Source organism: Microtus oregoni, unplaced genomic scaffold, assembly GCF_018167655.1.
Source record: "Microtus oregoni isolate MIOR12 unplaced genomic scaffold, Mior012 000017F_ref0000208, whole genome shotgun sequence".
NCBI classification, from domain to species: Eukaryota; Metazoa; Chordata; class Mammalia; order Rodentia; family Cricetidae; genus Microtus; species Microtus oregoni.
The window spans coordinates 5,866,356-5,890,379 of NW_024543076.1; the positions used below are offsets into that span (position 1 = coordinate 5,866,356).

The 24,024-nt window shown below is 47.9% G+C and overlaps 1 protein-coding gene across 1 annotated transcript; it reads left to right on the forward strand.

The window, feature by feature from the left end:
* Positions 1–2,550: 2,550 nt before the first annotated feature.
* Positions 2,551–8,517, forward strand: LOC121458198 (protein FAM205A-2-like). The gene is made up of 4 exons (XM_041667305.1): positions 2,551–2,694; positions 3,250–3,295; positions 3,741–3,801; positions 4,821–8,517. The coding sequence occupies exons 1-4, from the start codon at positions 2,551–2,553 to the stop codon at positions 8,515–8,517; spliced, it is 3,948 nt and encodes a 1,315-aa protein (XP_041523239.1).
* Positions 8,518–24,024: the final 15,507 nt, after the last annotated feature.

The window sequence follows — 24,024 nt, forward strand, 5'->3', positions numbered from 1 at the left end:
CTGTTCTTAACCTAGGCCAGAGACGCTTCATTTTTGCAGTGGAAATAAGTCAAAGCTAAGTAAGATGTTTAACTGGTGCAAGTGTTAGGAATGAGACTGAGCCCGAGCCCTCCGACATAAATGGAGTGTCTGTTTGAATCCCCATGGCCACCACCATCAAGGTTCAAGAGAGGGAAAGAGTATAATGGGGAGGAGAGCTGTGGAATGGCATCTTCTGAGCATGGCATGCCTATCACGCTCCTGAACTCACAGCAGCCGTGGCTGCTGCACAAGACCTGTGCAAGATCATGCCAGCCAAAACCCTGGCATAGATGGGGGTAGGGGTCTCAAGGCCCCTCCTTTTGCTGAGCTGTTAGCATTGACAGCTGCTGGGGAGAGAGAATCATTCTGAGGATGTGGTTGCCGGTTGGATTCCCATGCTCCACTGGATGACCCCCTCTATACTAGCTGGATGTAGTGGGTTATTTAAAACAAACAAACAAATACGAAATTAGGAGGGGAGCTTGTTGAAGGAGGTAAAAAAAGATAGATATGATCATATTTGAGTGTATATATAAAATTCTCAAAAATAAAAATAGTTTTCAAGCTAGGCATGGTGGCACACACTTATGATTACCAACACTGGAGAGGCAGAGGCAGTAGAGGCCTGGGACTCAGTGGTCCATCATCAGCCTGCCTCAATTGGCAGACTCCAAGCTGACTCAAGGTGCTGGCTCAAGAAAAAATGACATCTGAGGCTGATCTCCGGCCTCCACAGGTATTTGCACACACCCAAGTCAGCTATGTATCACACAGGCCAAGAACCAGGGCTATCATTGGGCCACCCCAACATTCACCTCATTTATGAACTGTTGGGGCGTGTGAAGGGGCTCCAAGGGGAGCCCAGTGCAAGCCCGTTATTGGTGGTGAAGCAGAAGCCAGAGGTTTCAAACCAGACTCATGGCAATGAATAAAGATGAATGGACTAACGGGTGAACTGTGTGACTCATTGGCAGTACTACAGCTTCTATGATGAGATTCTTCTCTTTTTGCTTTTTTGGGTTTTTTGGTTTTTTTATTTATTTATTTTTTTGCTTGTTTGGTTTGATTTTGTTTTTTTTCTTTTAGATTTTTTTTTTTTTTTGTTTTGGGGTTGGAGAGTTGCAAGGGCAGAGGGCAGAAACAAGAGGACAGGGAGATAAGTGGGTTAGGGATGCATGATGTTAAATCCACAGAGAATCAATAAAAGTTAAAAGGCGTTTTTAAGAAATGACACCCTGAAAATTGCAAGCAAATAGATGGAACTAGAAAAAATTATCCTGAGTGAGATGACCTAGACCCCAAAGACAAATGCAGTGTGTACTCACTTATATGTAGATATTAGTTGTTAAGTCAATGATCACCAAGCTACAATCCATAGGACAACAGACGGTAGGTGTAGAATACGAGACTAGAGGGGACAGATAGAACTCATTAGGAACTAGAGATAGATAGATAGATAGATGATAGATAGATAGATAGATAGGGAACATAATACAGTAGAAACTTCCTAAGATTTATCCATAAACAAGGGTGATATAAGTAAAATTGCCAAATACTGGGGGCAGAGGGACAGAGGACAGAACCCCAACTGGCCAATTCTTGTTACATCCAAACAAAGCTTCCAGTACCAGGATTGGGTTACATCTAATTGAGTTGATGGCCCAAAAAAGCCCCCCCCCATGGAAATCCCCAAACAACTAGGATGTTGCCAAGACTATAGGTTGTCCACAAACTCTTAACCATCCAACATGGACAGTTACTGTTCACAGGTGTTTCCAATACATCCCGTAAGAGGGTAGAGGAGCTGGTGTGGCCTGAAGTAACTTGGGATGCATGTGTAATAATGTAATATGTACACCGAGGGAGCTTTTAGGGAGAAACCCCTACTTATCCACCTTGTACCTGGGCGTAGTGATTGAGTCTGCTATGGTCAAGATCAGATGCGGTATGGGAAGAAGCATGCCCAGTAGCAATCTGTCCGTCAAGATAAGGGTCACCTATGTAATCAAAATCTTCCTTCTCTTAAATTCCATGAAAGGAAGTGCCAAACAGTAGTTGGGGACCTTGTGTTCCTTTACTCGTGTGGCCCACTGTCCCTGGTCTAACAGCTTTCTTTCTTTCTGATCTATGCTGTCACTTTGCTTTGAATGAAATTTCCTACTGATGTCAGAAAGCGGGAGACTCAAGCCCAGACTCTGGCCACCAGGAACAACAACACAGCCGTGAAGACGAGAGCCAAGCTGGGATGGCGGGAATGAATATGAAGTGACCTGAGGAACAGGCACAGCTTGTGAGTGTGGCCTATTCAGATCCAGGGTCCATAGCCTTCAAAGATGGCTACAGGCCGCCTTCTACAGACCAGATTACCACCTTGGCTTGTGGAATGGAGGGCTTTGTGACGCCGTCTGGTGGCGCGGTTCTGTCCTCTGTGAGGCGGACCTGACAAGGTTCACTCCTGGGAGATGACAGGCACTCTGAATGTCCTAGGACAGGGATGGCTGGTCTCCTCACACGGATGAGGTTTGGACCATGTTGAGGTCTACCTACTTTCTGTGGGATAGTGACTATCCCTTATATGTCTATATCTACATCTTCGTTGTTATCCTGATTATCTGGCAAGTGCGACAGAATTACCGCAGATTGAAGTGGGAACAAAAGAGGAGCTGCTGCCGGGTAGGGAAACCCTGTGACCACTACTGAGCTAGCAGGGGAGCTTTTAAGTTTCCGTGTCTGCTCACCCTCTACATAGGCCCTCACAACCTCTGTCTGACAATTTGGATAGGATACTTTCAAGTGTGTAATAGATTTCCTCTGTGAGGGTGGAAGCCTTTCCTTACTAGGACTTTCACGAGGCATAAACCAAAAACCTTGCTATTGGTTTGAATAGAGACTAACATTATTCCAGATCTCCCAGTACAGAGTTTCCCAGTTAAATCTGTTACGTCTTTTATATAAGAACGCATCCTATAATGTGTCTATTTTACCGCAGTTTACAGTAGAATGTCACTCAGTAGTTGGGTTGGAAATGGAGTTCAGATCAATTTCCATGAGAACCAGAAGGATGCCGAGAAGAGGGGTGGGGGAAGGGGGTGGAGCATTGCCAAGAGTTCCAAAATTGCACATAGATAATTGAAAGGAAAAAGCAAATGTATATATGATCTTTGTCACATTACAGACATGAAAAAGGAAATAGTTCCAGCTTCACACTGTAATATTTTTCTCTTTAAGCGTCACCGAAAAGTCAGGCAGAGAGCTAGAGATGCGGCATCAAGAGGTAAAGTCCCAGCGTCCCCTACTCCCTGCCCCTAGGAGAGCTCCCCACATTCCTCTTCCCTATGATGCTGCCCAGGGCCACACGCTCTCCCTACTGAGCCTCCAGAGCCACTAACTGCCCTAGATGGGGAGCCAGAAAGTAAGAATGTTGAAACTTCTCTGCCTTATTCCCCTGACAACAAGAACTGAAGAATTAAGAAGTCCTTAGCAGTTACTGAGTGAGAATTCGTTTCACCTGCAGGGCTAGCAATACAATAAGCATAATATTAATTATCCCTCTGGGGGAACATATGCTGTAAACGGCGATGCTATAGCTAAATACCCCATAGAACATTGAGTCTAGGTGCTCAGATTCTTCTTGCTGAGCTAAAGGCTGACTATTCAGATTCTTGTAAAATGCCCTAAAATGCTCACTCACCACCTAACACTGTGTCCTGATCCCTCAGCCAGGAGACTTTGCCGAGAAGAAGCTGAGAAGCCGTGGGAGCTGCTGACTATCATGAAAAGGTGACCTCTTGACCTTTGTGGTCTCTGAGCTGTAATGATTTTTTTTTTTTGCCTGCTCTGGGCTGGGGTGAAAAAGGGGGTAACCATTTCCATTCCCACCTACCCCCAGTCTGCTCACGAAATCTATCCAATTTCTCCTTCCCAAGGAGATTCATGCACCCCACCCTGAGCCCTCTTTGTTACTTAGCCTCTCTGGGTTTGTAGGTTGTAGCACAAATATCCTTTAGCTAACAGCCAACATCTGCTTTTACGTGAGTACACACCATTGTGTGTCTTTCTGGGTCTGGGTTACCTCACTCAGGATGATTTTTTTTCTATTTCCATCCATTAGCCTGCAAATTTCATGCTCTTTTCTGGAAAAGGGAAACAGAGGAGGAAAGGAATTGGGGGAGAAGGGAGGTGAGAGGGGGTCTGGAAGGAGCAGAGGGAGGGGAACTTCCGTTGGGATGTCATCTATCAGAGAAGGAAAAAAGGGAGTGGTGATAGCTGATGGAAGGGGAAACACACTGAGGAGGCGAGGTCACCAGCTGAGAGGTTGTCAGGGCAGAGATGGTTCACACCTCGGGAGGGAAGACCCACTGATACCCAGCTCCCTCTGTTAGGGTCTCAGCGGTTCCGCATTTCAGAGCCGCCTTTGCACACTTTGCGAAGGGCATCGCTGGAGTTGCGCTGAGACACCAAGTAGATTTAGGATAAAGAGGTCCCCCTGTCACCTGCTTCCAGCTACTCCCTTTCAAGGACAAAGCCCCGGGTCTGACCTCCTGTCTGTCTGGGGCGAGGGAGCAGTTGCTGGGACCCCTTCAGTCCATCATCTTTGCCTCGACTTAATTTCCAGAGGCTGTGAATGATCCCAGTGGTTCTCTGGGCACAGCAGCAGGGACATCCCATACTTTGAAGGGTTCCCACGAGGACCTCGTTTGCCACAGTGTAGGCTCAGAACTGTGGGCCTGGAGGAAAGGGTACAGCAAGTCCCAGACACGTCCTTCCATCATTAACAGTGGCTGTTTTTCTCTTCCTAGCCAAAGCTGGCTCCCCAAGGAGGAGCGTGTGCGGCAGCTCCTGTGTATAGATCCCTGCTGCCAAATCTGTGATGCTGCAACTCTAGAGATCCAACAGTTGCTGGAGAGCGAGCAAAGTCAGATCTCCCCTGCTTTGTTGGGACTGCCACAGGACTCTTCTTGCCTGGAGATGTTGCCCGTATCCAGTGAGACTTGTGAGCAGAACGTGGAGCTTCATCCCAGACCCTCCACAGACTTTCCACCGGCACCTGAGACCCAAAGACTAACGGAACACTTAACACAGTCGACCAGCACAGTTGGTGTACAACAGCTCTGTGCAGATCACCTCCTGGCAGGACAAGGATTTCATCTGGCAGACATGTCCATGGTCTCTGAGGCTGCAGCTTCTTCAAGGCTTAGGGAGCCTGTGGTTTTAGTGAATGCAGAAGAGATGATGCACAGTGATCTAAGCTATAACTACGTCCAGGAGATCCAAGACCAGCCGTCTTTCAACTCACAGACCCCTTTTCAAACCCTGAGCCCAGATGGTATTCATGTCACACATCCGATGACCCTGTCTCTTGTCACCACTGTCCCCCCACCATTCCTCAATCCTGAAGTGGTAAGGCTTCTTGAGCTACATGTGAAAAAATTGATGCATTTCCAAAGGTGGGGGCTTCCCAGACGTGTAGAGGAATCACTAAGGCAACTTATGCCACACCCCCCAATGTATTTCCAGCCAGAAAATAACCAACCAGTTTCTTTGATCCTGAACAATATTCCTCAAGACTATGTTCACAGGTTTGGGAGTCTTTCTCCCAACACCTGGTGCTCATATCCAGACAACCAACCTACTCAGATCTTTTGGGTGTCTCAGTGGTCTAATGTGGAGCTGGAACAAAAAGCACACCACGGACAAATCACAAGCCCTGTGGAGAAGTCCTTATTCTCTCCTGACCATGACATTCTCCGTGGCATCTGGCTACTGCCCAAGGGACAGGTGAACGACTCCAAGAACAACCTCTCGAAGACATTAACCCAGTTATTCTGTGGCCTCCCCTCTATACACAGTGAGTCCTTGGTGGCTACCTTCTTAGGCACTCAATGTCTCTCCAAGGACACACCCAAGCCCTCCTGCAAAGACCCTCACCTCTTGAAAGAGGCCTCGCCCTTCCTCCTGCCGCCCCACTCGCCACCGACAGCAGCCCCTCCCTCTTTAGCTTCTCCAAAAGAGTCTTTGTATGAGTGCGAAACTCAGATCAATGTGCCGTGTCTGACTCTGGCTGAGTGTAAAACCTTGGAATGGCACCTTCTACAAAGACAGCTTCAGCTACAGTGGGGCCTGCCAGCTGTCATCCCTGGATCTCCCTATGAGCAGAGCCACATACAGTATAAGCCATGTAATAAAGCAAAGGCCCATGAGACTTTAAAAGCCTCCTGGGCAAGAAAGTCCTTCTCAGTTCTCACCAGAGACCTCGTCTTTATCCCAGAGCCTGTACGCAGGCTGTTGGAATTCCACCTCCAGAAGCAGCTGATTCACCTGCGCTGGGGCCTGCCCCAGAGGATCCAACGCTCCATTCACTTGGTCCTCCCCTCTCCTGGTCAGCAGCTCTGGTCCTGCAGCAACTGGGCACTACCCAATGTGAGCATCCTGCAGCCAGGCGACCCAGAGGCTGATGGGTCCGGTGACACGTTTGCAGTCGCCGTGGACAGAGGGTCAGTTCCCACACCTCACTTGTTCAGCCAGGCAAAGGCAATGTTGAAGACCCACGTTGATTCCAAATGTGGACAGATCCATCAGGGCAAGGTCCCTGCCTGTGTCCAAAGTTCCCGGGAATGCAGAATTCCCAGGAGCTTGTCAGTAGGGGCTTCTTTCTCAAACATTCCAGCAAGCCGGCACCTGGAGCTACAGGCAAAAAGTAACCCTGACCTACAGCACACAGCTGTTTCTCAGGAACCACAACCAGCAGCCCTCGACCAGGAGAAACAGGCCTCATCAGGTGCTCTCATTGAGCACTGTAAGCGGCCCCAAGCCCTACCTGAGGAAACTGTTAAGAAACTGGAGACAACGTTACGACATAAGTATCTGGCCTTCCTGTCAGGTCTGCCTGTCCATTACTGTGTGACCCCCTCTAGATCAACATCCCCAGCAGCTGTTAGCCATTCTACAGTCACAGAGATTATTCCTGGACCTGTCAAAATCCCACAGGAACCCCTAACTCAGGTGACCTTACTTGAAGACCCATATCGGAGTAGGCTTGAACCTTGTACTCAGGATGAGAACAAGGCTTCTGCAGACATTGTATGGGATGACAATGAGACTTTTGAGGACATTGCAGGAGAGGTCCAGCCTAAAGTGCAGGCGGCAGGAGGGACCGAGAAGGTGCCTCTAGAGATGCAGACAGAGATCTTGGCGAAACTGAGTTTCCACCTGAAGAAAAAGGTCCTGGAGATAAAGCTGGGATTTCCTGTAATAGCAAAGGAGCTCAAAGAGTCAAATGCAGTGGACCCAGAGCCTCTTGGGTTTCTAAGGATCCCAGGAAGCATAGCGCTACCACAACTGCCCAACTCAGGGGACTCTCCTCCGGCCCCAGATGCAAACAGGGTCCACCTTGGTAAACAGCCAGCCACTGCAGGGCAGGCCGTGTGCCACAAGCAAAAGCAACCTAGTTCCAAGGCAGCGCCCCATGGTTCTGCCCAGTGGGGCTCCAAGGCCTCACAACTCAGGAATATGACTGAGGCCCAAGTGCACTGTGTTCAGCTGGAGACCAGTGGGGAAAAACCCAACCTAGAGAAAACCTTTAGCACTGAGCCTCAAAGCCCAGGCAAGAGCAAGTACTCAGCCCATGTCCCCACACTGACAGAAAAGAGACACGAGTCAGGGAAACCCAAGGCAGTGTGGGACCTTGAAGAAGGGGATGCAGGTCTTGGGCTTCCCCTGACCAGTGGGAAGACACACCATGATGGAGACAAGGAGCCAGAAAAGAGGCCTCCCCCTGAGACACCCCAAGGCTCCTCAGAGCAGAGGCCTAGATCTTATCCGCCCAGCCCCCAGGATCTCTCTGAGTTTGAGTTCCCAGATCCACCTCCAGAAGTCCTTATGGTGATAGACGCTGCACAGAACATGCAAGACAGTCTGACCAAGGTAGATGCCATCCTGGAACCTGCAAGGAGTGCCAAGGTCCCTCAGCCTGTGGCCTCCAAGACTTCCCAGGGCTTGCATTTCCCACGCCCATCAACTCAGGGAAAACTTTTTAGGGGCCAAGCTTGGCAAGACCACATTTCACAGAGGCGGGTGACGCCAGCCTCTTCTCACGCTAGCCCCAGCCTTCCAAGGGCTGGCTTGAAAAATAAGATGAAATCCTTCCTTCACTCTATGAGCCCCAAGATAAAAGACAAAACCCACATGGAACCCCCGGTCTCTACACCCGGGAAAGTGTCCAAACTCAGTCAAGAAAATGCTGACAAGGGTCTGCCTCAAGCCAAAAACCCCACCAAGAAAACTAAGACAGAGAACTGCAGAGGGCCCAAGGCCCAACCTGCATCCTCTGAGAGGCCAGTGGTCACATCGTTTTTAACTGCTCCCCACATTCTAGACAGTAAACTTGGGCCACGCTCTCGACAGCACGGCTCTGTCTCAGGACCAGGCCAGCCCCAACACTGTCCTCGGCACTGCCCTAGATTGGCTCGTACCACTCAATACAGAAACCCACCCTAGGTCCCAAGGTTTACCTTGGAAGTGTTGTTCTGCTAATGGTGACCACTCAGGCTCTTCCTCTCAGCTCCCCCTCCTCGTTATCTTTAAAGAGCATGATTATTGTCATTTCCTTTAATGAACAGGTGGATTAAAGAACCACCCAAAATATATTCTGTACCTATAAACAGTCTGTTTCTTCTTGTCTCTGATGTTTATTATTAAGGGGAGGTATGAAGGAAGCGACGACGTCGACCCCATCCAGGAGCGGAGATTTAGCCCCAAGTTCGCATGCTTGGTTTAGAGAAGTACCATTAGTACACCTTTCTTCAAGGGATGCCTCTGAGTTGATCAAAAGTAGCTAGCTCAAACGAAGACACACAGAGCATATATGACAAATAACACATCTGGGTCTCGGAATCTCCTTGCTCAATCCATTGGTGTCGGGAATGCCTCTAAGAACCTACCCAGAAGCCTGCGTCAGCCCCTTCGCCTGGTTTGTGTGCTCAGTTGTGTGGCCTAGGTGCCTCCTGGAAGGGGGATCCAGGGAAGGCACAGAAACATACAGAGGGAGTTCTTATACTTGGGACAAAGCCCCTGTGTTTCTGATGGGCACACAAGGAACAAAAGGTCAGTTTTCTTCACACCAAAAGAAACTGAAGCAGGAGGCTAGCCCAAGGCCAGCACGGGAGTTGGGGACAGGAGTGCGGCCACTGTAAGCTGCCTGTGTGATAAAGGAATGAATGGGGCTTTAGAGTTTCTTGGCAAAGATCCAAGCACTAAGACATTATGTAAACATATTTGTGACCATTGAGGCCAACAGCTTGTACTGAGCTCTACTGCCGTGTCCTGTTTGTATCATACACAGCTCTGTCGTTTTAGCCCACCCTCTCTTCTGCCACCTTCACTCTTCCGACACACTTTTGTTTTATTATTTCATGTCTATGGGCGTTTTTCCTGCATATGTGATTGTGTGTTACATATGTGTATGAGCCCACAAAGGCAAGAAAAAAGCATCAGATCCTGTGGAAAGCACAGCTAGTAGACTCTGCGGTGGTCAGGAAGTAGGATGTCCACGTGAAATTTGCCTTTTAATTGTGCTCAGACTATTCATACAATTATTAATTACAATATCGTATTACTATAAATGTTAGACAGACATTTCCCTGGTGAGGAGCAAATGGGCAGATCACACTGCTGCAGGCTTCCACCGGGAGTCTTCTCCAGTTAGGATGCTTTCATTTTGTTTGTGTTTTTCATTTGTCTTTTTTTGGGGGGATTGTTTTTGTTTTTTTGTTTTTCTCTGTGTAGTGCTAGCTGTTCTGGAACTCACTCTGTAGACCAGGCTAGCCTTAAACTCACAGTTTAATCCCGAGTGCTGGGATTAAAGGCATGTGCCACTGCCATTTGGCTTCCATGTAGGTTGCTTTAGGAACTTGGTGGCTCAACCCATGTCCACCATGAAGTTCTCAGCTGTGCCAGGCCAGGAAGATGGCATTTGTGGAGGTTCCAGAAAGGTCCTTGAGAGCTTTCAGCCAGCTGCTGGTGCTCACCGGCAGCATGTGTGAGCTCAGCACACTGAAATGGGTTGCCAAAGCCAGAGCCACACACACAGGACAGTCTCCAAGTTGTCTCTCAGGTGGGCATCAGTGCTAAGACTTGAGATGCTGACTTGGGAGCACGGCACAGCAATACAATCCTAGGGGATGTTGTAAAAGTTCCATTTTTGCATCATTTCCTTGGGCCTCAGCTTTGCACTGTCCGGGCTCACAGGTTAGTCTGGTTCACCAGCACAGCAATGCCACTTTGGGCTTAGCTCCTGCCTGAGCTGCCATGGGGCAGGCTCCTGTCTTGCATTATTCTTAAGTCACAAACTGGTTTTCAAGTTACACAAGATGGTTTCGCCTATGTTAACAGATCCTCAGAAGCTGAAATTATAGGAAGTTAGAAGGAGACTGTAGGTCCTGAGACTCAAACCCTTGTCCTGCTGTCAAAGGAAATCTCTTTCAGGTCCCAGCCCCAGGTTTAATTTAAACCGAGACAGGGGACTGCAAGTCTGGCCACTTAGGCAGATGTGAGAGTTGCACAGCGAGATACTGTCCTGTTCGAGGCAACACCCCTTTGGTTAAATTCTATGTAACTTAATATCTCCTAGGTAAGTTTATTAGTAAATGCTTTATAACGTCAGTGTTACTACAAGTTTCTCCTACATCAATGGAAGTGATGTGAGAACAGAGGGAAGCAACTGGTCCTTCAAGAATTTATTCCATAGGAGTGTAGAAAAGTCATAGGAAGACGTGGAGACTCCACAGAGGGTGGGTTTGTTTGTTTTTTTGTGATGCTGGGAATCAGATCCAGGGTCTCACGTAGGTGTAATTAAGGAAGTCCACAATAACATGGAATAAAAGCTAACAAATGTTTATTTGGGGAACTCTTACAATAAGGAAGCCTCTGCTGTCCTCTGCTCTGTGGGTGCTGGGAGCTGTGAACAGAATCCAAGAGAGAGCAAGAATGCTTTTCATCAGCACTTATAGTACCTCAGACTATGCCTAATGGGCAGGTACCCAAAAGCTATTGACTGAATGAATTCTCACAACACTTCCCCCTTTTGTCTAAGTAAGAGTGTTCTAAACCTAATACAAAACTATATACACTAAAAACAAATATCAAGCATTGTCCAGGAAAAAGAAAAGGCAAAGCCATACACACACACACACACAACCAACATGAACATCTTCAAGCAAGAAACACATGGTAGATGTTCAGGCTAAGGTAATTAGCAAATATCAGAGATTATTTCAATATTTATCCTAGCCTGAGGAGTCAAGTCTTATATTATTATATATGTCTTAGCTAAGTTATGAGAGGAAAGCTATGACTATCTAGTCTTCAACCCCATCAAAGACCTGATAAGGAAAATAATATTACCTGAGTAAGCAGGAAGTGCAAGCAAACAAATTCCAATCAGTGCAAGAAATGACAAAGACTTCCAGCTACCTGGGCAATCATCCAAAGTCTCATTTGCAATGTTGGGGTAACCAAGTTTGGCTAAAGCCTAGAATATCCTGCAGACCATTTTCAGAGGCAGGAAAATTCAAAAGACTGTCCTACCCTGTCTTGGTAAGGTTAGACAGTCATTTTTGCTTGTATCCTGCTTGTCCAGTTTGGTCAGCATGAATATTGTCAATAGTCAAGGCAAGGGGTAGTTCTTTGCCCAAAGGTCAGTTTTGCCAAGAAGAAAACAAGTTCCAACTGGAGTGTCTTAGGTGCCTAACATTCATTCTCTCAGGAATAGATCAGTGCTGCCAGGAGCAATCGTGTCTCACAACAGAATCCTGAGTTATTCCAATGCCATATTCTAATGCCATGTTCTTTGAAGTGTTTGAAGATTTCCTATTTATGCAGAGTACCATCTCTGTGCATCTAGAGAACCTGACTAGCCTAACTATAAGTATAGCAAACATGGGTGACTATTGACTTGTAATTAATACCTAAATAGCTTAAAGACAAAAGCTATGACTGAAGACTTCCCACAACAGCCTTGAGTATGCTGGGCAAGGGCTGATGGTGTTGACTCTACCCCAGCCCCTAGGTTTTCTTAAGAGATGCAGCATATTGGATACAGGCAGGAAAGCTCTGCTCAAGAGCAATAAATTAACAATGTAAGACAGCAAGGGAGGAAGAACCATCAGGTCCAAGTGCTGCTTTGGAGGAGGGAGACCAGTGCTCCTGCAGGGTGGCTCTGAAATGTCTCAGAAGGACCACATGCTGCAAGCATTGTTGCCAGGCTGAGGTGCTGTGGTGAGCGACCCTGTCAATTTGGTGGCATTTAGAATTGTGATGAAAACAAATCTCTGAGCTTGTCTGTAAAGGATTATTCAGGTTTGGTTAACTGAGGTAGGAAGAGCCACCCTAAATGTGGGTGGTACCATTTTGTGGCCTGGGGTCCCAGACTCAATACACTGGAGAAAGCATGCTAAGTGTGTCCATTCGTGTCTGCCTGTTTTCTGACTGCAGTTGCAGTGTGACTGGCTGCCTCAAGCTCTGGCTGCCATGATTTCTCTCCATTGATTATTCTTTGGGCCTGGGAGCCAAAATAAACCCTTCACCCTTTGGTTGTCGGCATCAAGCATCTTGCCACAGCAGAGAGACACCTAGTGCACCTAGTGCGATCAGCAGGAAGGTGTGGCCGGGGAGGTCTTAGTGAAGGAGGTCGGGTCGATGGGTGCAGTCACGAGAAGGGGGTATGGGATGCTGGCTTCTTATTTCATCTCTCCATTGTTTCCTGGCCACTTTGAGATGAGCAGTTTTTCTTGGCCATTTGCTGCTGACCATGATAAGCAGCCTCGTCACCCTAAGTAGCAAAACTCACTGAACAGGAACTAAAGCCTCTGAAACCCTGAGTCAGAAGAAAGCCTTCCCCTTTTCTAACTGCTGCGGGTGTTTTCTTTCTCATAGTAACACAAGCTGGCAGTGATGGAGTTCGACTCAAGAAATTGGTCTTGACTGAAAGCACAGATATCTTGGTGGTGGTAAAGGAATGGTAGCATAAAAGAAGAGAGTTTGTCCCAGAAATAGGGGACTGCCAGCAAAGACACAGACTGGATGACAAGAAGTTGGAGAACTGGAGGTTCATAGAGATCCTGGAAGTGAGCAGGTGTGAAAGCTAATCTTGGTTGCCAACTTGGTTGCAAACCCGTGGCCTGCAGGGTACCTCCCCTCTGGACCCCGGGTTAGGCACAGACCACACTCAAGCACCAATTTCCAAGCACAAACTAAACACAAAGAGATCCTTTATTAAGCAAGGCAAAGAGACAAGGTGGCTGGATCCGAATTGGGTAGAAATAGCAGCAAATCGCTTTGCAAGTGTTAGTTTTAAGAAGGGAAAACAGGAAGTCTGTGTTAAAATGAGCGAGGGCACGTCGGTAAGTTCTAATTGGGTATTTTAATTAGGCTAATCAAAATAATGAATGTTGATTGCTGGACCTTGATGTTTTGGTATTTGGACATTGGTGATCAGTCTTAGGAATGAGTCAGTGTCACATAAGGGAACAGACCATGATGGCTAGCTTTAGGAAGAATATAATCTATGGTTTAGCAAGGGGGAGAAGGGTAAAAGGCAAAACTGGCTGGTGCCGTTTTTGTCACGCTCTAGCCTGTGTTTGCCATGGTCCTGCCTGCTAGAGTCTTTCATTGACTACATCTGGAATCAACTAAAACCCAAGCAGTCGGGCACACTTGTGAGGGATTTTTCTTAATTGGATCATTTGCTGTGGAAAGACCCACCTTAAATCCGGATCATGTGAGGTCAGAAGGCCCACCCTAAACCTGGGCTGCACCTTCTGTGGCAGCCCATGTAGAAGGACAAGGAAGAGGGAAGCTTTGGCTCTTTGCTTGCTGGTCTCCTTCTCACTGACAGGTTTGGGTATCCTGCTGTTGAGGCGTTCCTTCGCTGGTAATGGAAGCTACTTATTTGGGATTCCAACACAGACTGAAGACCACCGGAGGCGTCCAGCCTCGTGGACTGAACAACAACTGGATTCTTGGTCTTTCTGTCAGGAGGCAGCTGTTATTGAAAGAGCCAGACAGAACACACAGCCTGTAAGCCACACTAATAAATCACACACACACACACACACACACACACACACACACACACACACTTTCTATCAGTTTTGTTCCTCTAGAGAACCCTGGTACAGCAGACAGGATTTCAGAAGTTGGGAGCCGTGTTAGCACAGGTGGGCATGAAAATGAGGTGGAAGCCACTGACTATGGATGAGAAGCAGATGTCCTTGGGACAGAGGGCCAGATCCCAGAAAAAGCTCTGAATGTGTGGAGCCTGAGAGAGTGTGGGTATCGACCTAATATTCAGAAAGGTGTGACGATGGATTGGAAGCATCTCAGCGCCTGATCGCAGGTTGTCCCACACAGGCTCGTGTTTCAGGGATCGACCCTCAACTTCTGGAACTTTTTTCAAGACTCTGGAGCCATTAGGAGTTGATGCTGACTAGAAAGAAGGAGGTCACGACAAGCAGAACTTTGAAGGTAACAATCGCTTCTGCTTGTGGCCCGAGCTCCTTGCTTCCTAGTGTGGGTTGATCCCACAAGCTCCTCCCACCTTGTCCTCCATGCTGTGCTGCACTGGAACTCCCTGAAAATGTGAAAGGAAATCTCCTTGTAAGAAAGAGCCGCTTCTTTCTCGCAACAGATAGAGAGCAGATGAGAATTAACCACTGGGTATCAGCAAGACAAGGCGTTCCTGAGCAGATGCCATCCACCTTTACTTGGATACCGTGTAGCTCTCATAGGTGACACTTCTATGTCCTCCTTCCAGCCTGTCATAGCACAGCAAGGGCCAACGTAAGAGTGCTTGAATTCCTTTACAGTGTGCTATGAGAAGTAGGAATATTCTGGGTCTCTGAGAAAATATTAACCTAGCTGGCCAAACCAAGAAGTAGTAGCAGAGGGCGTGCTGCTATGACAGGGGACCAGAGTGCACAGCGTCACGGGCCTACCTCTAGCAGAGAGCCCAGAGGGCCAGAAGTGTGGGTGCTGCTTTTCTCTGAATGGTATGTCTGTACCTGAAGGGTAGAGCCCCGGGCATAGTTGGTCCTGGAGATACAAGTCCCAGGCCTGCGGAGCCAGCTCAATCTCCAGGTATTTTCCTGAAGCATCCTAAAGATGAAAAGGAGGCCTTGTGACAGGTACATCCTCTGCCTGGTGGGAGCTGGGCAGAGAGACACAGGGCATCAAGACCAGAAGAAGCTTGGATGAAGGGAGCTGACTGGAAGGGTCATGGTGGCCTGAGGTAGGAAGGCAGGTTACTCTGCACACATCCTGGTTTAGGGTGGAGGTTCTTCCAAAGGCACCCATAGGTCCTGTCTGTCATACTCCATGATGAGCCCATGCTGCTGACCAACCTCCCGTGACAAGAGGTGGAGTGATGAACCGCAACAGAGACTTTCAGGACCCTGAGTTCTCAGCAGAGTAGAGAACAGGGAGCCAGAGCCAGAGCCAATGATTCTAGCAGGATGCTGATGGAGGATGAAGCCTCCCGTCCCTTCCCACCAGCTGAGCACAAAGCCACCTGTCACCTTCCCTTAGACTTCAGGAAAATCTGAGGAAGCAGAAGCCTCATGAAGGCATAAATTAAAGAATTTACTATCCTAAGACAGGGGAGATGGCTCAGTCACCAAAGGATTTGGTGCACAAGGATGAGGTCCTGAGCTTGAGCCCCCAGAACCCACATAAAGTCAGGTGTGAATCTGTAGTCCCAGTCCTCCTACTACAAGGCGGGAGCGGAGATGGGAGAATTCCTGGAAGCCTCGGGCAGCTTCTGATATGCTATGGAGAGCAAAGGAAATACCTGGAACAAGGTGGAAGGTGAGGCCCGAAGCCTCAGGTGGTCCTCTGACCCTCACAGCTACACAGGTACACACGCACACACACACACACACACACACACACACACACACACACACACACACACGAGTGAGAGACAGACAGACAGACAGAGACAGAGGTTTTCAATACTAATTTGCTAACTCACTGCTCTTCATCAGCACTTGGTTAGAAATTGTAGTTCACCCCTAGCATGGAGTGCCACTGCAAACAATGCAGACCATTTAGAAGCTCTTCCTTTGGGACCCCCAGCAGAGCTCTTCAAATCGTTTGGAAGAAATTTCTGTAGCTGGATTTTTTTTTTTTTTTGCATCCCACCCATTCTAGCCTAGACTGGTTTCTCTTCCACCCAGAGGCTCCTGAAGCCACTTATAAAATGATCATTTAGAGACTTAATTATAATTGTTTGGCCGATGGCTCAGGCTTATTACTGGCTAGCTCTTACATTTAAATCAGTCCGTTTTTATTAGTTTATATTTTACCATGAAGCTTGTGGTTTGTTACCTCACATCTTGCTTCTCTGGCGGCTGCTGGCGTCTCTCCACCCCATTGTCTTTCTCCCTGTGTTCAGTTGGGCTTTCCCACCTAGCTATGTTATACCCTGCCATGGGCCAAAGCAACTTTATTCGTTAACCAGTAAAGTAACACATTCCCAGTGTACAGAAGGACATCCCACATCAAATTTCTGGCAACTGAACAGAGAAGGAGAAGAACAACCTCTCCACGTCACTCCTGTTAAACGCTGGGTTGTAGGGGACTGAGCCTACACTGCCTTACTTCTGTGCCTGCTGACTGCAAGCCAGGGAGGGAGGGCAGAAACCACAGGATGTACACGGGCATAAGTCACATGGGAGCACACCGTATCATGGGCCGTGGTTGAGTCTCTGGTGTTCACCAGCCTACCAAGGCCTAACGTCCTGACTGGAATAGTCGTCCCATGGCCTAGGCCAGGAGGATCACGAAGGAAAGACAAGGATGCTTTCTGAGTGCACTGCAAAGAGAGAATGACGTAAATGGTGAGCATGGTGGTATACGTCTGTAATCCCAGCCTTCTAGAGACTGAGGAAGGAGAACTGTGGGTAGAAGGCCAGCCTCAGACAATGACACATCTGGGAAGAAGGACCCTCCACCGAGGAACTGCCTCCATCGTGCTGGCCTGTGGGCACATCTTTGGGCATTTTATCGATTAGCTAATGGGTACAGGAGGGCCTAGACCACAATGGGTGATGCCATCCCTAGGTAGGTGGGCCTGAGAAACTGGTATGAGAAACAGAACAGCTCACTAGCATTTCTTCACCCAGAGGTTTACGCCTCAAGGTCTTGCCTTGAGTTCTGCCCTGGTTTCCTCAATGATGCCCTACAAACTGTAAGCTAAAATAAACCTTTTGCTTCCCAAGTTGCTTTTAGTCATGGACTGTTGATTTTATTCACAGCAAACAAGAAGCAAACTAGAAGGAGGAGAGAGAATACATGGAAGAAAAAAAAAGGGTTGAGGCTGTGGGAAGCACAAAGTGAAAAAGAGGACAATTGAGAATTGAGCGGGCACATAAGGACTTGAACAGTGCAGGCACTGGGGACGTGAGACCCCCAGCAGGTCTGATTGGATGGCAGAAATCTGCCGGGTCCCATGCCTGGAGATGACAAGAATGGAACTCTCACGGCATGTTGGGAGGAGAGTATGTGGCAATGCAGGGGACCTGGGAAGGAGTCAAGAGAGATCTTATTTCCAGAAGCAAGACTTGGTGCTGCTGTTGCAGCTTCTCCCACTTCGCCTCTCTCCACATAACTTCTCTCGGTCCTCAGATAGGAAGGAACACACTGGGGATTTCCAGAGTGTTGCACTCCCAAGGTCAGGCCTGCCTCAGAGGCCACAGGGCCAGGGACCTGGGCAGGCAGCCTGACACATGGGAATCCAGACAGGGGGAAGGGAAGCCATTATTTTCGGTAAATAGTGCTGGCAGCTGGGGTGTGTCAGGTGGAAAGTGGGGGTAAAGGGAGGGGCTGAAACCGACCCACAGGGAAACAGATACCCAGTCACACAAGTATGTCAAAGGTAACCCTGTCAGTCAGGAACAAGTTCAGGGAACACAGACTCTTACCAAGGAATCATCCACCACAGACCGTGAGCACCCCACATTAGACACACAGTGTTGACACAGACACCCCTTTGTGCACACAGTGCCACAGCCTGTTGCAAAGACGTACGGACACAGTTGTACTCCAAATGCATCCTTCAGCCCCTCTCCTCCCCTAAACCTCTGGGCCTCTTCTGGCCTCTCCCCCACTCTGCTAAACTTAGTTTGTAATTTTTATCTTATTGCTTGTCCTTTCGCAGGAAAGTCATGGATTCACGTGCATAGCTTGGTCTCAGAGACTTGGCTGTGCACTCTGATAAACTCTCTGACCAGGCAGTCACTCCAGTGCCCTCTCCGTCATCTTTCAGTTACAAACCCCTCACCAGGAAAACCCCAGTACTGTATGCTGGTGTCAACAAGGTCTGTTAGTGTGGTTACGTCAGTTTGACAGAGAACTGTGACATCCCCCTTCTCCTCAGCAGCTGCCTGGCCGCCTGTCCTGTTTGGATGACCGTAGGACAACTGTGACATCATCCCCATCTCCTTGGCAGCTGATTGGCCACCTGTTCTTTTCAGATGACCATAGGACAACCATGACATCATCCCCATCTCCTTGGCAGCGATTGGCCATCTATCCTTTTTGGATGACTATAGAGACACTCATAACCATCAAGCACAGAGGGCCCAGAAAACAGCCAAGAAGTTCCCATGTAAGTCAGAAAAAAAACCTGCACAGAATACACAAGCCTGGGTCTGTCTCAGCCCAAGTTCTCACCAGACCCCTCCTGGCTCTTGCCTGCCAGACTAACTTTGACGTTAAGGGGGCCTCGTGAGACGGTTGGCAACTAGGAGCAGGTGCTGCTCTTCCAGAGGACCCGAGTTCAAGCACCAGCACTCATATTAGGCTGCTTACAATGCCTGTAATTCTACCTCCAGGGGTCTAACGCCCTCTTCTGGCTTCCAAGGACATCCACACGTGTGGCATACACAAGCACACACATATACATACACAAATAAAAAAACAAAAACAAATCTTTAAGAAGTTAAAAACTAACCCACAGTTTATATTCTTGGCCATTTCAGCCCTAAGGCTAAATGCAGGTGGTCCTCTACTCCATTCCTAACTCAACCTTAATATAAAATACACCAGTTCTTTAAAAAAAAAATATTACATTTTAAAAGTTTTATTTAATTATCTTTTAAGGTATGCATGTGTGTGTGTGTGTGTGTGTGTGTGTGTGCGTGTGTGTGTGTGTGTGTGTGTGTGTGCGCGCACAAGCATGCATACAAGCACCACAATGTGGGTGTGGAGGTTAGGGGTCAACTTTTGGGAGTCAGTTTTCTTCTTTACCATGTAGGACGCAGGAATCAAACTGTCAGGCTTAGCGGCAAGTGCCGTCACCAGCTAAGTCATCTCCCTGGCATGAAATATGCTAGATCTTCTCAATATGGATTACAAATTCAATTTCAAACCCCACCTTAACATCAACAGGACCACTTTGACCTTTACGGCCCAAGCCTGGTCTGTGACTACGTCAATGCTGGTCTAAGCGACGGTCCGACGCTGAGCCCACAGACGCTACACTTTGGATAACACATGCCTCTACATGGGCACAAGAATGTCACAGGCACATGAAGGGTTGTATCATGTACCCCCTCGAGGGAACAGAGACTTTTCCAGGAGCAGCTGCACTATCCCTGGGGCATTGTGTCACCGGAGGGCTTAACAATCTGCCAGAGAACCTAAAAGAATCAAACTGCCTCTGACCCTTGTTGGATATACAGGCCCAGGGCAGCTGGACCACCCTACAGCCTCTTCCGGGACCAGCCCAGCCCTTGAACTCATATTCCCGCTATAAACCTTCAGCTCTCTTTCCTGCCAAACAGGGAGCATTTACTGCCCTGGAACCTAGGGAATGTATAAACAAGCCATTCTTGGACACAAGGAGCTATAATTGACTATTGCTACAGCTTAGATCTGAAATGCCACCTCTACCCACCCATCCAATCCTGTGAGTTAAAGGATTGGTCCCCAGCAAGGTGTGTGTTAAGAGGTAGCAAATCTTTAAGAAGCAGAGCCTAGTAAGGCTGGACCTAGGGTCTTGTGCTTGCCAAACAAGAGTCTACCATTGAATTACAACATAGTCCTAAAGGGTCACTTTGTTCAATTACATCCTGGTCCTTAAAGACATAGTGGAACCCTGCCCACATGTCTCTTGTTTCTTGGCTATCATGAGGTGGATGATTAATGAGCTTTGGTTAACTAAAACTCCCAGCCATTCTGTGAGGCCTTTCCACAGGAACCAAAGCAAGAAGCCGGCCAAACATTGACTGACACCCCCGACAATAAGTCCCCACAAACCTTCCCTCTTTTGCCTCTTCTTTTATGTTATGTATCTGGGTGTTTTGTCTGCATGCATGCTTGTGTGTCTGGCTCCAGAGGAAGCCAGAAGAAGAAACAGGAGCTCCGGACAGTTGTAAGGTGTCATGCAGGTGTTTGAAAACGAACTCAGTTCTTCTGCAAGAGCAGTAAGTGCTCTTAATTGCTGAGCCCTCTCTCCAGCCCTACTTTTCCTCTTTTTAAGTTAATTGTCTCAGGTATCCTGTTACAGTAACGGAGATCCAGTGATACAGTTGCTGTCAGGCACAGGGTCTCTTCTCCAGGGAGTCCTTTGAAAGATTTTATTTTATTTTATTTTTATACCTTCTAAGCCTGTGGGGTCTGGCCAATTCTTAAGATGCCCTCAAGACATTTTTCTTATTGTACTAAAGTAGTTTATTTCTTTTTAATGACACTAATATCTTTTATAGCCAGATGCTTCTTGTCCAGAACTTTAAAAACACTTCCAATTGCTAGCCAAATTGCATAATTTTCAAAACTTTCCACTTGTCCCAAATCCTTGCTGTAAACCTGGCTGAAAGCATTCTGCCTTAACCATAGAAACAGCCTGAGTCCAACTATGCTGTTTTGAAAGTTTCGCCAAGTTAATTAGTCCATTACTTTTATATTTAGCCTTACTTAAAGTCTCAGGACACAAATAAAACATAAACGATTTCTTCTCTAGGCGACACGTAAATAACCGCAGTCTAATTCCTAAGATTATCGCCTCCCGACTGAAACCGCGGGAGCCTTGTGGCCTTCGTGGTCCACGTTCTTGTTACCGTTCTGGCCTCCTATGCATCCACTGTATAAGCCAATGATGACATGGCTGCTACGTGCCATTGTTAAGGGGAGGTTTGTATTGTAATGTGAGGGAGAGAATGGCCAGAGGTGTCTGGAGGAGTCCAGAGCAGAGAGAGAAAGCAGTAGACTGAGCACAGTCAGCAGACAAGCCCTGGCCATGAGAGGAACAGGAGCGGAGCAGAGAAGGGATGGGGTGGAAAGGAACAGAGAAAGAAGCAAGAGAGGATAAAGAGAGGGAGGCACAGGAGAGCACAGAGCTGTCTGTCACAGCTGGCCTACAAGGAGAATGAGTAGCTGGTGGGGAGGGAAGCCCAGGAGCTGGAGAAGTTTTGGGAGGGGGGAGCTGAGAAGAGTCCGGAGGCCAGCATGGATGCTGATGTGTGTGTTTGGTTGGAAGTGAGACCCCAGCCTCCTGACACCCCGATACCCAAGGAGTCTGGGATATTTGGTTGGAAGTGTCACCCCCAGTCCCTGGCATCCATTTCAAGCCCCCTCCTGTAGGAGTTGCCTTGGTCCGGACTCCACCTCTGAGAAAGCCCACCAAGCTGTGACCCCTCCCCAGGAAGGGTCAAGAAAGCCCGGCCAAGCTGTGACCTCTCGCTAGGGAGGGTCAGGACCACTCTCACAGGCTATTTAGGCTAACGCCTGGAAAAGGAACACGTGGTCTCCGGGTTTCACGTGGTCTCCCCTGCTCTCTCTTCCCTGCGCCATGCTTTCCTGGTGCCATCCACGGTGCCATCTAGGAGCTCTGCATTAAACACGGGCATCTTTTATTCGGTCTGATTTGGTCGGATTGGAATTATTTGTGTTGGTGGAGAGGCTCTTAAGAAATATTCCTAACAGTGTGCAACAGGTACTTGTGACACCCAGGGAGGCTGGAGGCCAGCATGGACACTGAAGTGTGCAACAGGTACTTGTGACACCCAGGGAGGCTGGAGGCCAGCATGGACACTGAAGTGTGTAACAGGTACTTGTGACACCCAGGGAGGCTGGAGGCCAGCATGGACACTGAAGTGTGTAACAGGTACTGGTGACACCCAGGGAGGCTGGAGGCCAGCATGGACACTGAAGTGTGTAACAGGTACTTGTGACACCCAGGGAGGCTGGAGGCCAGCATGGACACTGAAGTGTGTAACAGGTACTGGTGACACCCAGGGAGGCTGGAGGCCAGCATGGACACTGAAGTGTGTAACAGGTACTGGTGACCCCCGGGGAGCCTGGGGGCCAGCAGGCACTTTGATATGCTAATAGGCACCACAGGTAGCCATTTGTCCCTTCTGCAGCGACATTGAACAGGGCTCCTTTGGAAGAGGGGAACTGGCTTCACAAGTTCCAGAGGAGTACTGGCTTTTGTCTAACAGCCAGACTTTGGGGAAGTGGCATTTCCAGTCTGTCTTCCTTCCCTGAACTCACTGCAGTCCTCCGTCAAGCCTTGCCTATAGCATCTCAGGGCTTCTCTAGCGGCATTTCCAGTTCCTCCCATAACCTTCCCAAAGACTTCTGAACCACATGGGCAGGGTCAGCCGTGGCAGTGACCCCGCTTCTCTGGCATTCTCTTTGTTAGTTGCTTTTCTAATTGCTGCTACAAATGCTTGACAGAAACCATCGAAGAGAAGAAATCTTTATTTTGGTTTGTGGTTTCAGCGACTTCAGTCCATCCGTGGTGAAGCAGAACACCATGATGGTGTGAGCAGGGTGTGGAGGAGTGGAGACCAGGCAGAGCCTTCAAAGGCTTGGCCCAGCTGACCTGCTTCCTTCAACCAGTTCCTATCTAGAAAAAGTGACCAGAAATAGTGCCAATAGCTGAGAATACAATTGATGCATGAGTCTGTGAAGAATATTTAATATTCAAATAATAACTGATATTTTATGTAAATAAGAGTTGAAGCATATTATGTATGTGTGTATGTATGTATTGAGTATGTGTGTATGTATGTATTATTTATGTGTGTATGTATGTATGTGTGTATGTGTGTGTCTTTATGTGTATGTGTGTATATGGACTTGTTACAGATCTGTAACCTAATGGGAAGAATAAGTGCCGGTTGAACAGTCCTATGTGGTTACTGGGAAAGAACATACAGATCTTTGTCTCCAGTGCCAGAGACAGTAGCCCGTGAGACAGAGAGTTGGGGAAAATGATGAGCGTGAAATGAGAGCTTGTAAGACTAAACTGAAACCCCCAACCATAAGCTGGGTCACAAGGATCGGCTGAAATCCATGTCAGTTCTGGTCTACTGACCTTGGAGTGTGATGTATTATTGAGGTCACAGCTCTTTGTTATGGAGTTAAACACATACACTTAGTACAGAAACCAGAGAGATTGGTGGGGACCCAGGGAAAGGTGAGACTCTTGAAGATCTACTTACGCCTTACTACCAATAAACCAACCCAGAAAATATGAGGCATGTATACAGCGATAATGTGTTCCAAGATGCCCAGTGGATGATTGAAATCATGAATAATACCAAACCCTATACATACTATTTTTTATTTTTGAATATATCAGTGATAAATCAAATACCAAGATGGTTCATTTATAATAATTGCAGGGGCTGGAGAGATGGCTCAGAGGGTAAGAGCATTGCCTGCTCTTCCAAGGGTCCTGAGTTCAATTCCCAGCAGCCACATGGTGGCTCACAACCACCTATAATGAGATCTGGTGCCCTCTTCTGGCCTGCAGGCATGCATACAGACAGAATATTGTATACATAATAAATAAATAAATATTTATAATAATTGCATTAAGTATCAATGTCTTAAACATCCAAATAACACATGGAGATTGTTGAGACTGGTTTTAAGAACCAGTTAGGCAGGCTGGAGAGATGGGTCAGGGATTAAGAGCACTGGCCAGTTCTTTCAGAG

Bases quoted from the DNA above. Each gene is read 5' to 3' on its own strand.
- LOC121458198 (XM_041667305.1), top strand. From the start codon at position 2,551: ATGTTGAGGTCTACCTACTTTCTGTGGGATAGTGACTATCCCTTATAT. The intron at 3,296-3,740 runs GTAAAGTCCCAG...CTGATCCCTCAG, and splicing joins TAGAGATGCGGCATCAAGAG to CCAGGAGACTTTGCCGAGAA. The intron at 3,802-4,820 runs GTGACCTCTTGA...TTCTCTTCCTAG, and splicing joins CTGCTGACTATCATGAAAAG to CCAAAGCTGGCTCCCCAAGG.